Source organism: Dipodomys merriami, unplaced genomic scaffold, assembly GCF_024711535.1.
Source record: "Dipodomys merriami isolate MVZ:Mamm:240054 unplaced genomic scaffold, mDipMer1.0.p SCAF_11, whole genome shotgun sequence".
In the NCBI taxonomy this organism is placed as follows: domain Eukaryota; kingdom Metazoa; phylum Chordata; class Mammalia; order Rodentia; family Heteromyidae; genus Dipodomys; species Dipodomys merriami.
In genome coordinates, this window is record NW_027202382.1 from 29,253,905 (window position 1) to 29,268,520 (window position 14,616).

At 44.1% G+C, this 14,616-nt stretch overlaps 1 protein-coding gene across 4 annotated transcripts in view; it reads left to right on the top strand.

Moving 5' to 3' along the window:
• CUNH9orf43 (chromosome unknown C9orf43 homolog) overlaps positions 1-12,691 on the top strand; it is a 24,139-nt gene extending 11,448 nt beyond the window's left edge. For 3 of the 4 annotated variants that reach the window (XM_070011991.1, XM_070011987.1, XM_070011999.1), the window contains 10 exons: positions 1,702-1,802; positions 3,435-3,489; positions 5,201-5,376; positions 6,009-6,159; positions 6,473-6,524; positions 6,808-6,932; positions 7,090-7,138; positions 10,770-10,843; positions 11,934-12,000; positions 12,207-12,691. In XM_070011991.1, the coding sequence (XP_069868092.1) occupies positions 1,702-1,802; positions 3,435-3,489; positions 5,201-5,376; positions 6,009-6,159; positions 6,473-6,524; positions 6,808-6,932; positions 7,090-7,138; positions 10,770-10,843; positions 11,934-12,000; positions 12,207-12,481 (1,125 nt within the window). In that variant the 3' untranslated portion in view covers positions 12,482-12,691. The remainder of the gene's footprint in view (positions 1-1,701; positions 1,803-3,434; positions 3,490-5,200; positions 5,377-6,008; positions 6,160-6,472; positions 6,525-6,807; positions 6,933-7,089; positions 7,139-10,769; positions 10,844-11,933; positions 12,001-12,206) is intronic. The other variant, XM_070011994.1, reaches the window with a different exon arrangement.
• The last annotated feature ends 1,925 nt before the right edge of the window (positions 12,692-14,616 follow it).

The window sequence follows — 14,616 nt, forward strand, 5'->3', positions numbered from 1 at the left end:
GATGGCACTGTCTAGTATTGTGACTTAATGTGTGTAAGGCTCTATAATAACAGCTTTATAGGTTAATTTTCAGAATCACAGGCACAAGATAGATTGGTTTGTGAAGGTTTGGTATAAGTTTCCTGCTTAGGGGCAAAGCAAATAGTTGTCTCATAGTCAGAAAATTAAAATGCTGTAATATCAAACCTAAAGTGAACCTTAAGGTCATCTACTCTGATGACTTTCAAACATACATTTGTTTATTTATATATATATATATTTACTTACTTACTTATCAATCATAGGCTTGAACTCCAGGCCTGGATGCTGTCCCTGAACTTTTCTGCTCAAAGCTAGCACTCTATGGCTTTGAGCCACAGGTCCATTTCTGGTTTTCTGGTGGTTAATTGGAGATAAGAGTCTCAGGGATTTTCCTACCTGGGCTGGTTTTTGATCCGAGATCCTCAGATCTCAGTCTTCTGAGTAGCTAGGATTACAGGCCTGAGCTCTCAGCTCCCAGCTGATTTTCAAACTTTTAAAAGTATTTATGGTTAAGAAATAGCTGTATGGGCTGGGAAGGTGGCTCAGTGGTAGAGTGTTTGCCTTGCATGCATGAGACCCTGGGTTCAAGTCCTCAGCACCACATAAGCAAAAAGAAAAAAAAAAGCTGGAAGTGGCACTGTGGCTCAAGTGGTAGAGTGCTAGCCTTGAGCTGAAGAGCTGAGGACAGCGCCCAGGCCCAGAGTTCAGGCCCCATGACTGGGCTCCACCCCCCCCCCAAAAAAAGAAATAGATTTAATAACAAAAACATGAGATAATCTATATAGTGTTTAAGGGGGAGGTAATCTAATCTTTTTCTACTTTGGTTTATTCTAGTATTTCACTTTTACTTATTTACTTGTTTTTATTTTTAATTTATTTTTTTGGTGTCAGTAGTGGGGCTTGAACTCAGGTCCTGGCATTCTCATTCTTGCTTAGTTGTTTTCTGCTCAAGACTGGCAGTCTATCACTTGAGCCACAGCTCCACTTCTTGCCTTTTGCTGGTTAAAAGTCTCATGGACTTTTCTGCCTGGACTGGCCTTAAACCTCAATCCTCAGGTATCGGCCTCTTGAATAGCTAGGAATGTAGTCTTGAGACACTAGTGCCTTGCCTTCTCCCGTGTGTGTGTGTGTGTGTGTGTGTGTGTGTGTGTGTGTGTGTGTGTGTGTGTGTGTGTGTGTGTGTGTGTGTGTGTGTGTGTGTGTGTGTGTGTGTGTGTGTGTGTGTGTGTGTGTGTGTGTGTGTGTGTGTTTGCTGAACTCAGGGCATGAGTACTGTTCCTGAGCTTCCTTTTGCTCAAGGCTAGTGCTCCACCACTTGAGCTACAGATCCACATCTGGGTTTTTCTGAGTAGTTTATTAGAGATAAGAGTCTCAGGGACTTTCCTTCCTGGTCTGGCTTCAAACTATGATCCTCAGATCTCAGCCTCTTGAGTAGCTAGGATTACAGGTGTGAACCACTGGCATCCAGTTCCTTTCCTCTTTTGAAAAACACTTTTTTTAAACAGGTTTTATTATTCTATTTTTATTTATGCCCAAGAAGTACTTTGATCATATTCACTACCCCCACATATGCTTTTAGGTCAACTACTGAGCCATAATCTTTTTGGTTAACATAATATTGTAGCCTGATATAGTACCAGCAAAAGCCTAACATTTCCAGCCGTTCTATCTTTCTCTTAGCTTTCAATATTGAATTTCAATGGGACAGAACTACCTTACTCTGAAACTGCCAGAAACATGGTTGTAGTCTGGATCCCAAAAGATGTAGAGAAGAAAGAGAGGTGAGTACCATGTGTACAGAACACCTTGTGTTCTGTACTTCCTCTTAGTCCTCTTCAGTTCTCCATTTTGTGATCTCCCTTTCAGCCAGAGGCCAAGCTTCTGCATTTTACCACCCTGACATTCTGTTTTAATTCATTTTGAGATCATGCTATGAGACTTCTTCATATCAGATTCTACATAGCAAGAGGCAAATAGCATATAAACCAGGACTCAATTTATTTGTGAAATTAGATTAAGAAATACATTCTCTTTCTACTAGTTTATCTTTTGTTTTTGGCAATACTGGGTTTTTGAACTTGGAGCCTTGTTCTTTCTTTGTTGTCTTGTTTATGGCTGATGCGCTACCATTTGAACCATACCTTCAGTTTGGCATTTCACTGGTTAATTTGAAATATTCTCTCTAGACTTATCTGCCTGGGATCTCCAGATCTCAGTCTCCTCATTAGTAGCTAGGATTGCAGGTGTGAGCCACCAGTGCTGTGCAGTTTTTCTTTTAAAGTAATCCAGGGCATCCAGTGAAAGAGCTTTCAGTGAAGCATTTGAACCTCTGCTCTCAACCCCAAGGCTTAAGACAGTGGTACAAAATGAACAGCTTGTAGGGCTTGTGTATACAGTAGAGCATGACAGAGATCGTTAGGCAAAACCCCAAAGGCTTGCTAGGATTGACAGCTATGGGAAAAGTGTTTAGCTGGTGCTTAATGACCACTGAGGCTTTCCTATTCTTGTTAAGTGATGGAATTTCTTTTTAGTCAGTCTTTTTTTTTTTCTTTTCTTTTTGAACTCAGGGCATAGGCACTGTCCCTGAGCTCTTTTGCTCAAGATTAATGCCCTACCACTTGAGCTGCAACTCCACTTCTGAGTTTTTCTGAGTAGTTTATTAGAGATAAGAGTCTCACAGACTTTCTTACCTGAGCTGGCTTTGAACTGTGTTCCTTAGATCTCAGCTTCCTGAGTAAATAGGATAATAGACATGAGCCATCAGTGTCCATCTTTGTCAGTCAGTTTCTTTCTTTTTCATTTCCCTTTTCTTCTTAAAAAAAATCTTGTAAGCTAGACACCATGGCTCATGCCTATGATCTACTCAGGAGCTATAGTCTGGATGTCCTGACTTATAACTACCTCCTCTGGAATAAGAATCAAGGGTCTGGTGAGGAATCCTGTTCTCCTAGATGTATATACAGGGAGAGAGAAGACATTGCAAACACAATCATGTCAGGTATATAATATAAATTTAAATTCATGCCATGAAAATGAGTTACTAATCTTGTTGCCAGTGGCTCATGCCTATAATCCTAGCTACTCAGGAAGCTGAGATCTGGCAGATTATGGTTTGAAGTGGGCTGGTCTGAAAAGGCTGCGAGACTCTTAACTTCAGTTAACTAGCAAAATGCTAGAATGGAGGTATGGCTCAAGTGGTAGAGCACCATCTGTGAGCAAGAGAGAGGAATGAGAGCATGGGGCCCTGAGTTTGAGCCCTGGTGTCAGCACCAATTACTAGATTGTCAGAAAAAAAAATATTGGGAAAGGAATTTTTGAATACTAAGGAATCTTCATGGTCATTTTTCACAAATATCCTTGGTGCCTCTCTTTAAGATGTCTGAGAAATAATTTGTGTCTATTCTCATTTTAAGCTCAGATGAAAAGGCTTTTTGGCAGAGGATGAAAGCAAAAAAGAAATCACCAAAGGTAAGTTTGATGTCTTGTCTAATCCTTTATGATATTACTTTACTGGGCTTGTTTTTGTTCTCCTTTAAAGTCTCCCCCATTCTACTCTAGCCCTGATTCCTCTCTAAATAAACAAATCTGCCCAAGAAATTCCTTTCTCAGGAATAATTACCATGCAACTTCAGTCTCCTTTTCCCTATCTGTTTCCTGGAGGAAGGCGAAGGGCACCTTGAAGAGGTGAGAGAAGGAACTGATGGGTACTCTGGGGGCTTCTGGTCTGTTACACACTTCCTCACCAGGTGCTGGTGGCTCACGCCTGTCATCCTAGCTGCTCAGGAGGCTGAGATCTAAGGATCACGGTTCAAAGCCAGCCCAGGCAGGAAAGTCCTTGAGACTCTTATCTCCAATTAACCACCAAAATTCTGGAAGTGGAGCTTCTGTCTCAAGTGGTAGAGTGCTAGTCTTGAGCAAAAAGCTCAAAGATAGGGCTGGGAAGGTGGCTCAGTGGTAGAGCACTTGCCTTGCATGCATGAGGCCCTGGGTTCAATTCCTTAGCACCACATAAGCAGAAAAAGCCAGAAGTGGAAGGGTGCTAGCCTTGAGCTGAAGAGCTGAGCGACAGCGCCCAGGCCCAGAGTTCGGGCCCCACGACCAGCAAAAAAAAAAAAAAAAAAAAAAAGCTCAAGGATAGCACCGAGGCCCTGAGTTCAAGTCCTAGTACTGGCACATACAGACACACAAATACAGACATAGATATAGACATATGTACACACAGACATACATGCAGACACAGATACACAGACACACAGATACACACACACACAGACACATTGTCCCCAAAAAAGCAGTCATAATATCAATGCATATCTTATGAAACTAAGAAAACTGAGGAGAGGGTTTGAGTTGGGAGAAATGGGAGAGAATGATGAAAAGAGGTGACCCTGATCAAAATGCATTGTACTTATAAACTGATTTGTTGAATGTTAACTTTTTTGTACAACTACTTAAAGAAAAAAAATGTAATAAAAGACCTCAAACCCTCAAACCAAACAATTATCCAAGTGATAGGATATAATTCCAGTGGACCAGGACTTGTAAGACTTGGGCTTCCAGCTCTAATCCTGCCATTTCTGGGTAACTATCACCTGGGATAAATCACAGAGCCACCGGAGACTTATATCAATGATAACAGTGTCTTGTTCCACTTCATTGGTTGAATCTGCCCCCTCTCCAGCCTTGCACTTGGCACATAAGCAAGCTTATTAGTTTGTTGAGTGAATAAATGAATGACTTCTCCAGAAAAAAATGAAACAATTAATCTCCATAGGTTTCATATATAACACTATAGGTGGTTCTCATGTTGGAGAGGAAGTGGGATTGGCTGGAGTGGGTCTTGGAAAACAAGGAGATTCACATGTCAGGGTGAGATGTTGGTGGAAAGAAACAGGCTTAAAGAGAGTACTTCAGAGAGTTTTTTTTTGGGGGGTGGGGAGGGAGGGTCTGGTCGTGGGGCCTGAAATCTGGGCCTGGGCACTGTCCCTCAGCTCTTCAGCTCAAGACTAGCCCTCTACCACTTGAGCCACAGAGCCACTTCTGGCTTTTTTTTTTCTTTTTGCTTATGTGGTACTAAGGAATGGAACCCAGGGCCTCATGCATGCAAGGCAAACGCTCTACCACTGAGCCACCTTCCCAGCCCCCTTCAGAGAGTTCTTTTCCAATGTTTCTCTTCCAGGAAAGCCGGCCACCCCGGCATCTCTCTGGAAGTCAGTATACCTCAACAGGCTCAAAAGTTCCGGGGGCGATGGTGCCTCCATCTTCCTCAGTACACATGCTTGAGAAATTGATATCAGAAACCACATCTGACTCGGCCCAACTTGATGGGTTATCTCAGGATCTGCTGAAGGAGAGGTGAGTGTCGCAGAGCTTTGGGGAGCTGGAATCCAGCTCTTCCGTAAAGCTGAAGGGCATCTAAGCAGTGTGTTCTCCCTGAGCAGGGCAAGCAAGCTGTCGCCCCACTTGCTTACTGAAGTCTTAGGCAGGGATGACAATTCTTGCTAAACCATTAGTGAACACTTCCCATCTGCTAGGTCCTGGGCTAAGCATATCTGTGTACTGTCATTTAACCCCTACCCAGATGTAGGCACTATTCATAGATGAATTATGGATAAGGGGGAGGCAGAATGGTCTATATAATTTGGAGTGTGATAGCCTTTGGGTTTCATTTTGAATCTTAACTGGCTTTGTGAACGCCAATGAGTTATTTAGCTTCTTTCAACTTTATTTTCTTTAGTGGCAAAAGGGTGCTGTATTCCCCTGTGTTGTTGGTGAACACAGCTCTGATTATGAAAGCTGATTACAAAGGTGTTGCTGGATGAACACCTGTGGGCACCTTTGCAGATCCACCTCAGATTTAGAGACCTTTTCTGTCTTTGCCTCTGTCTCTGTCTCTGTCTCTCTGTCTGGTTCTGTCTATATATCTCTCTTTAGCCATACTCTCTGGGAAGAGATGTTACTAATAGTCATCTGCTTGTCCTCTTTAGCCTTTTGCCAGATGTGGATAGAGATGTTCCTTGTTCAGAGATGAAGATACAGTTAGCCATGATGAAAGATAATCTGCCCTTGAAAAAGGCTAGACCCGGTAGTGCGATTTCTTCTAAGATGTTTCTAACTATACACGGCCTCACGCTGCACGTAAGAGCCAGGGTGCACCAGGGGGAGAGGCCCACATACAAATCCAAACCCAGCTCTCCAGAGAAGGAAGAGCTGGGCTTACAATCCCTCTTTCTCTATCCTGCCACTCTGGATCCAGGTCCCACAGAAGGCTGGGCTTGTATGTCGGTGAAAGCCAATGGAGGGGGAAGGGATGATAAGGACAATATCTCGATGTCTTCTGCTCTTCTTTTCCCATATCTCTTCCTTCCTCTATAGCCTCTGCGATGGTGCTGCAAAATGTGGGGTTTCCAAAACATGCTTGTTTTGAATAACTATACTTCTTTTCCTTCAGAGGCGTTCATGGCAACAACCTGAATATTTGATGAAATCACAGAAGAAAGAAGGTAGAGGTGCTGGTGCTGGAGGAATTCTAGGCACCTCCCCTCACACTGCTCCCTAGCCCCCATCTCTCTTTTTAACTTGGTCCCTATTTAGTTATGTTTCTGGCCACAGTGCTTCAAGGCCATATGTCGAACTCAGGAAATTCCAGTTAGGAAGCAGTGCCCCCAGCTTTGGTCCTGACCAGTGAGGAAGAGTCATAGAGCAGGGCAGGCCATACAAGGTGGCCTTGGAGGGGGCTGTGGGCCCTCACAGAGAGGACAATTGATCTGGCCCTCTGCTCACCAGGTTCCCTGAACAAGCAGCTCCCATCGGTGCTGTGGCACCAGCAACAGCTTCAGAAGAGGAAGGCAAAGATCTCAGCTAAAAAACAGAGTAGACAGAAGTCAGCAATGTCCAAGGACTTGCTAAAAGTGAGTGCAGCCCTCCATGGGAAGAAATTCTTGAGAGATGGGGTTTTCCGTGTCTTCTCTCTGCTCATGGATATAACTGTTAAGTTCTGTATTTCCAAGTGCTTTGCAAAAATTTTACTTCCAAAATGCTAATGTTGTTTGTCCTCATGGGTTTTAGGAAACTGACAAGGAAGTCAAGATTGTCTCAGAGAAAGAGAAAATTCCAGGTAAACATTTGATTGACATTCTTGCTTCTCCCCCCACCTCCCGTCCCCCTTCTTGGTGCCAGTACTAGTGCTTGGATTCAGGACCTGGGTACTGTCCCTTAGTTTTTTGTTCAAGGCTGGCATTCTACCACTTGAGCCATAGATCCATTTGTAGCTTTTTGGTGGTCAATTAGAAATGAATCTCAGGGACTTTTCTGTCTGGATTGGCTTTGAACTGTGATCCTCAGATCTTAGCCTTCTGAGTAGCTAGAATTATAGGCATGAGCCACCTGTACCTGGTGCAATTGCCATTTATTCACTAGCCTGTCTATGGTAAGGAGATGTGTAAGGAGTATGTGCTTTGTTAAGATGTATGGGAAGGCAGGAAAAGACATACATGCTTTTGTCATTTTGAGCTCTGCCTTTGTCCGGCTCTCAGAACTCTTCCGGAAATGTTCAAGTCAGTCTGTCTGGCCTACCAAGTACCATCTCCCTACTGCTTACTAAGGAAGGAAGTGGGCCAGATGTCACTTCCCATGGGGATCTGAGAGATGACTGTGAGTGTGAATCATAGGCAGGTGTCCCCAGGTCCTACCTTAGAAAAGAGAGTGAGATCCAGGTGCTGTAGCACATACTTGTAATCTCAGTTCTCAGGAGACTGAGGCAGGAGGATCTTGAGTTTGGGGCCAGCCTGCACTATACAGTGACACGTTATCTCAAGGGAAGAGCTGAAAGCAAAGCAAAGAAGGCCAAATGATTTGAGGACTCAGAGTAGGAACAAACCCAGGTTTGGGGAGAGAATAATTCTGGAGGCCCATGTGCCAACAAGGCAGGGAATTTCTGGTGCTCTTCACTGGAGTCCCAGAAGGGTCCCAGGAAGCAGAGCTGCAGGGCCCTCTGGCTTCCCACCACTAGCTGCAGAGTTCAGAACATGGTTGGGAATCAGCACACACAGAAGGCAGTTGCCAGTTCACTGCAGTCAGCTCTTCCTTTTTCTTCAGTGTTCATGCTGGAGACCAGAAGGATCTCCTTTCACAGGACTGATCTTGTGTGAGCAGAGGGTTGAGCTTAGCCATGTTTCCCTGCCATTTCTCAGTTTGAGTTCAGAGGAGAAAGAACTCTTGCAGGGTTCAAGTGAGAGGTTCCTGAGGACTTCCCTTTCCCCTTCTCCTTCCTTTCTCATATCCCTTTCCTTTTTCCTTTTCTTCTGTTTTACACTAGTTCTAGGGCTTTAACTCAGAATTTCAGGATCTTGCCTGGCTTTTTTTGCTCAAAGCTAGTGCTCTCTCACACCTCTACTGCCTTTCTTTTGCTGGTTGAATTTGTCTGCTCCAGCTGGTTTCAAATTGCAATCCTCAAATCTCAGCCTCCTGAGTAGCTAGGATTATAGGCATAAACTATGGTGCCTGGCTCCCTCTCGTTTTTCTTCCCACCTCACTGTGCTCTTTGCTACTCCTACTGTCTTGTAACCTGAAGATGTGAGAAGGGTTCTGACTTTCTTTTTTTTTTTTTTTTTTGGTCCAGTCATGGGGCCTGAACTCTGGGCCTGGGTGCTGTCCCTCAGCTCTTCAGCTCAAGGCTAGTGCTCTACCACTTGAGCCACAGTGCCACTTCCGGCTTTTTTCTTTTTGCTTATGTGGTGCTGAGGAATGGAACCCAGGGCCTCATGCATGCAAGGCAAGCGCTCTACCACTGAGCCACCTTCCCAGCCCAGGGTTCTGACTTTCTTGTGGGTGTAGAAGAACCAGGGCGGGGGTCCAGGGTGGGTGGTGACTTGTCCAATAGCACTCTATCCAAAGTGACCACTACTGCTCCCAAATTTCAATTGGGTGCCTTTTGCATCTCTTCTAGATGTCTCTAACAGGAGCTGTTTTGCTTAGTAACTGGGGTGCACTTTGAGTCATGTTCTTAGAGAAGTGTCCTGTCCTTACTGAGTTGAGGGATTCACAGAAGAGATGGCTTTTGAATTGGATCCTGAATATGTCTTAGTTTTCCTGACATGGAAAAGGATTCCTGGGAGTGGGAATAGCCTGTGCAAAGTCATCTTGCAGGAGCATGGCTGCTCAGTAAGCATGCATCATTTCAGCCTGACTGTGGGCATTTCCTTCTTTCTTTCTTTCTTTCTTTTTTTTCTTTTCTTTTTTTTTTTTTTTGTCGGTTGTGGGGACTGAACTCTGAGCCTGGGTGCTGTCCCTCAGCTCTTCAGCTCTAGGCTAGCACTCTACCACTTGAGCCACAATGCCTCTTCTGGTTTTTCTGCTTATGTGGTGCTGAGGAATCGAACCTAGGGCCTCATACATGCAAGGCAAGCACTCTACCACTGAGCCACCTTCTCAGCCCCTTGTTGTGGGTATTTCACTGGCCAATCAAGGTAGGTAGAGACTTGTCAGAGATTGAACATGCATTTGAACTTTGTCCCTGAGAAGCTGTTAATACTCAATAACTAGGCTGTACCCCGGAGCAATTAGATAAAAATTCCTGGTACAGGGAACCAAGCCTCAGTTATCTTTTTTTATTCTGTTCTATTCATGCCAGGACTGGGACTTGAATTCAGAGCCTGTGCAATGTCCCTTAGCTTTTTTGTTCAAGGCTGATGATGCTCTACCACATGAGCCATGGCTCCCCCCCTGGATTTTTGGTGATTAATTGGAGATAAGAGTCTCATGGGCTTTCCTGCCTTGGCTGGCTTCAAACCATGATCCTCAGACTTCACCTTTTTAAGAATCTTAGGATTATACCTGTGAGCCCCTGGTGCCCAGCTCAGTTCTCTTTTAAAGCTTTCTAGTCCTCTCAGTATGCATCTAAGTGAGAACCAGTACTTAGGGTCCAACTGTCTTTTAGCATGATATCTCTGGTGATAGCTTGGAAAAAGTTTATTTACAGAAAGGGAGTTTGAGAAAGGAAATGAAGAGTGCATTCAGGGACCAGTTAGGGACACAGCTGGTGCAAAAGGAATGTAAGACTAGAGCCTTCTTTTCAGAAAGCTAATATGCGTATATTAGAGATGGCACAGGAAGCTGATATTTTCTGGCCATTCAAGCTGGCAAGAGTAGTCATGAATGGAAGCAGAGTTCTAGTTTCTCTTGCAACATGCTCTATGGAGAACTCCTGGGTATATGAACATACACGTTGCCATCATCTCTAATTCGATAGCAGATGTGATTATAGCCCTGGTAAATATGATTACAAATAGAACTCAGAAGACCTGACATAGTGTGCATGTATATTCAAATATCACATGGCGTCCCATAAATAGATATAACATTTTTTGTGTGTGTAAATTGAAACAATAAAACAAAAAAGGAATTTAGAATGATTAAGTCCTTTTCGTCTGCCATGCAATTCTGGTCTGTTTTTGTTTATTTGTGCCATACCAGGGCCTCCAGCTTTGTTCAACTTTCTTGCTCACAGCTAGCAGTCTTCTACTTAAGCCATGCCTACAGTCTGGTATTTTGCTGGTTAATTGGAGATAAAGACTTTTCTGTCTAGGATGGCTTCAAACTGTGATCCTCCAGTCTTAGCCTCCTGAGTAGTGAGGATTCTTAGGTATGAGCTACAAGTCCCCAGCTCTACAAGTGACTAGGGATCAATTAGAAGTCTAATAATGGGATATGAAGCATCAATGAAAAGGTAATTCTTTTGTGATTATTAGGTGATACAACTCCTCCAAGTCAGGAAAGTGCCCTGAAGCTGGAGCAAATGGAGAAAGCAGAAGCTATGAGACTGGTGAGCATGTGTGAGGACTTCTGCCAGGGGCCACTTTCAGTTACTTCCCACTAAGTAACAAGTCACTCACAGTGCAAGCCATGCCATTCATTCTTTTTTTTCTTCTGTCTCCCTCCCTCCCTCCCCCTCTTCTTTCCTTCTTCCTTCCTTCCTTCCTTCCTTCCTTCCTTCTTTCCTTCCTTCCTTCCTTCCTTCCTTCCTTCCTTCCTTCCTTCCTTCCTTCCTTCCTTCCTTCCTTCTTTTCTTCCTTCCTTCCCTCCCTCCCTCCCTCCCTCCCTCCATCTCTCCCTCCCCCCTCTCTTTCTCTCTTTCCTTCTCTCTTTGTCTCTTTCTTCTTTCTTTCATGCTGGTCCTTGGCTTGAACTCAGGATCTGCATGCTGTCCCTGGGCAATTTTTTCCCTCAAGGCTAGCACTCTACCACTTGAGCCACGCTTTCACTTCTGGCTTTTTAGTGGTTTATTGGAGATTAGAGTCTCGTGGACATTACTACCTGGTGGCTTTAAGCTGTGACACTCAGATCTCAGCCTCCTGAATCACTGGGATTACAGGCATGAGCTGCTGGTGCTCTGTGGGATTCTTTATTTCTAATGAACTTGTGGGTTGAGTGGACCGTCATTCTACTCTTGCCTGAAGTTACTCAGTCACTATAGCAATGTGGAGCCCTTGGTTCTCTTCTATGACATGTTTCCATATGGTTTGTTTAAGCTTAGTGATTGCCTAGGAGACACTTTCTTAAGTGGTAGGCCTGGAACTAAAACAGTGTCACTTCTACCACCCTATGTTGGTCAAAGGAGTCATAGTCGAGTCCAGATTCACAAGTATAGAAATTGCATCTCTTCAAGAGAGGAGCAGAGTAACTGTTGTCAGTCTCTCTGGAGATGGTCCACCCTTAGGTGACTGACAGGAAACAGGAGAAGTGGGTTCTGGCTTGATCTGGACAGCCGGGAAGGTGAAGTGTATGTGCCTTCAGTACTGGGGGCTGGGTTTTTACTGTCTTAGATGTTAATTTCTTCAAGTCTTTTAGGAAAATCCTTTTAGTGTCCTAAGGTCTCAACTCACCTTTCCTTATTATATTCCAATGACTTTTAGGGTTCTATGGCAAATTCAATGATGGATTACTTTGAGAACTACTTGGCTTGCTTCCCCAGTCTGGAAAGTAAGTCATTAGGATGGGGGAAAATTCATTAATGCCTGAGGGGAGGGAGAGCTGAGCCTCTGTTGGCTTGGATGGCTTACCTCCCAGGAAGACACAGTTCTAAGCCTCACAGACATCCTAGAGTCTGTAAAGGCCTTACTGTATTCTACTTGCCAGTTATTTGGGAGCAGGCTAACGGTATACTTAATGGATGGCTCTTCTTTCAGGTATTGATGTGTCTGATACAGAACACTTTCGGAAAGACTCTAGTCCCACTAAGCAGGAGTCAGACTACTCTTACATAGAAGCTAGTCCTAAGGAGCAGGATATATTGGAAATTCCAGTTGCCAGCCAAGAGACCGTCTTTACCAACTTTCCAGAGAATCGTTCTGAATATTTCTGGAACCCTGAGCTCAAACTACTGAAGATAATTCAGGCTACTGCTGAGGAGGAAGAGGAGGACCAATTCTTGCTGCAGAGTGAGGAGTCTCTGGAAGCATAGGCAAAGGCCCCACAGGGGGTGGGGGGCAGCCTTGTCCTGGCAGGAAGATTGAGAGGGACTTCCACTCTCTGGAGCTTTTTCTAGGGTCTGAGTTTAGAGATACTGCATTATTTATTTGTACTACTTGCTTCTAAGCAAGCAAGTATCCAGCCCCTTGTAAACGTAGATTTCTTTATTAGGGTCATAATAATTTCAGTCATTAAACACAACTACTGCACAATCAAAAGACTCATTCATTCTCTGTTTTTAGTATCTATTGTCTGGGTCACTTTTTAGCTCTTTTTCTGAAGCTGATAGGGGATACTGCCTCCCCCTTATTGTATTTCTAGATTTCCATCTCGTTTCCTGAAATGATTTCTTTTGAGATGGGGTCCATATCACCATTAAGTAATATTCATTGCATTCCACATATATGGTACTGGACTCATGTTAACCTGGAAGCGCTTAATGCTCCATTTTCTAGGGAGCTGGGTTTGCAGGAAGTCTCAACGATGCTTATATAGACTCAGAATTCTAGAGCATCTGGAGCCCTTGTTATTTTTGGGGGGGGCAGGATTTAAAAAATATTTTCATTCTTAAACACTTTTAAAGTAATGTCAGCCTCCAATTGCTCATATCTATCATCTTAGCTACTCAAAGGGCTGAAACCTAGACCACCATGGTTCAAACCTTGGCAGAAAAGTACAGAACTCCCTCTCCAATGAACTAGCAAAATGCTGAGCTAGAGATGTGCCAACCAAGAGCAAGACATCACCCTAACAACAATGGGAAGAAAAAACCACACAAAAAGCCTTTTAATATAGTACAATTTCAAAGTGGCATAAAAGTATAAAGAATGATGGAACATTCATGTTCCTCATACCTGGGGCCAAGAAATTCTTTGAAAATACTATAAGACAGAGTAGGAGAAACATTAGAACTTATAAATTAATTTAAAAAATTCTTTGGGGCTGGGAAGGTGGCTCAGTGGTAGAGTGCTTGCCTTGCATGCCTGAGGCCCTGGGTTCGATTCCTCAGCACCACATAAGCAAAAAGAAAAAAGCCGGAAGTAGCGCTGTGGCTCAAGTGGTAGAGCACTAGCCTTGAGCTGAAGAGCTGAGGGACAGTGCCCAGGCCCAGAGTTCAGGCCCCACGACTGAACCCAAAAATAAATAAATAAAAAAAATAAAAAAAAAATTCTTTGACTTGGGTCCTGTGCTCTCTCTGTGTGTGTGTGTGTGTGTGTGTGTGTGTGTGTGTGTGTCTGTGTGTGTGTGTGTCTGTGTGTCTGTGTGTCTGTGTGTGTCTGTGCGCATGCACTGTTCCTTAGCTTTTTTTTTTTTTTGCTCAAGGCTGCTCTACCACTTGAGCCACAGCTCCTCTTCTGGATTTTTGGTGGTTAATTGACAATAAGAATCTCATGGACTTTTCTGCCGTGGCTGGCTTCAAATAGTGTTCCTCAGATCTTAGCATCCTGAGTAGCTGGGATTATAGGTATGAGCCACCAGCACCCAGTGGGGCCCCTGCCTTTGAAAGAACTGTGTTGACTTTCTTCTGAGATTTTGTTCTCTTCATGGGGAGAAAAATGTGCAGGAATGAGAGCATGTATGCCTCCCTAGAGCCTGCATTTTTTTCCACCGGACACCTGGAACCCTGGAGTTTCCAGACCAATGGCCTTCTACCTGCTTCCATGGCCCGTGTAAGACTCTTTCCTGAGACCCAAGAGTGGACTGCCTCATCAGCCCTTGTACTATGTAGAGGGAGATGTGTCCAGAGCTTGGGCATGGGGACTGGGATATCTGCATATGCAACCTTTCCTGGTAAGAGTGGAAACTGGGATGGTAAGGGTAGGCATCACGGATGGTGGCTGCTTCCCCATTCTGCTGTACATCAGGTGGAGGGAGACCTCAAGGAACCTATGAATTCCGAATGAACCTGGCCTTCTGAGTCATGAAAGTATATTGGTCAAGGTAAGATAGAATATGTTTTCTTTAACAATTTCTCGGCTTGATTTGCAATCTTTTAACATGGTGAGTAGGCCTGGTTTTGTATTCTTTCTTTGCTGGTCCCGGGTCTTGAATTCTGGGCCTAGGCACTGTCCCTGAGCTTCTTTTTGCTCAAGGCTAGCACTCTACAGACTTGAGCCATCCTGCCAC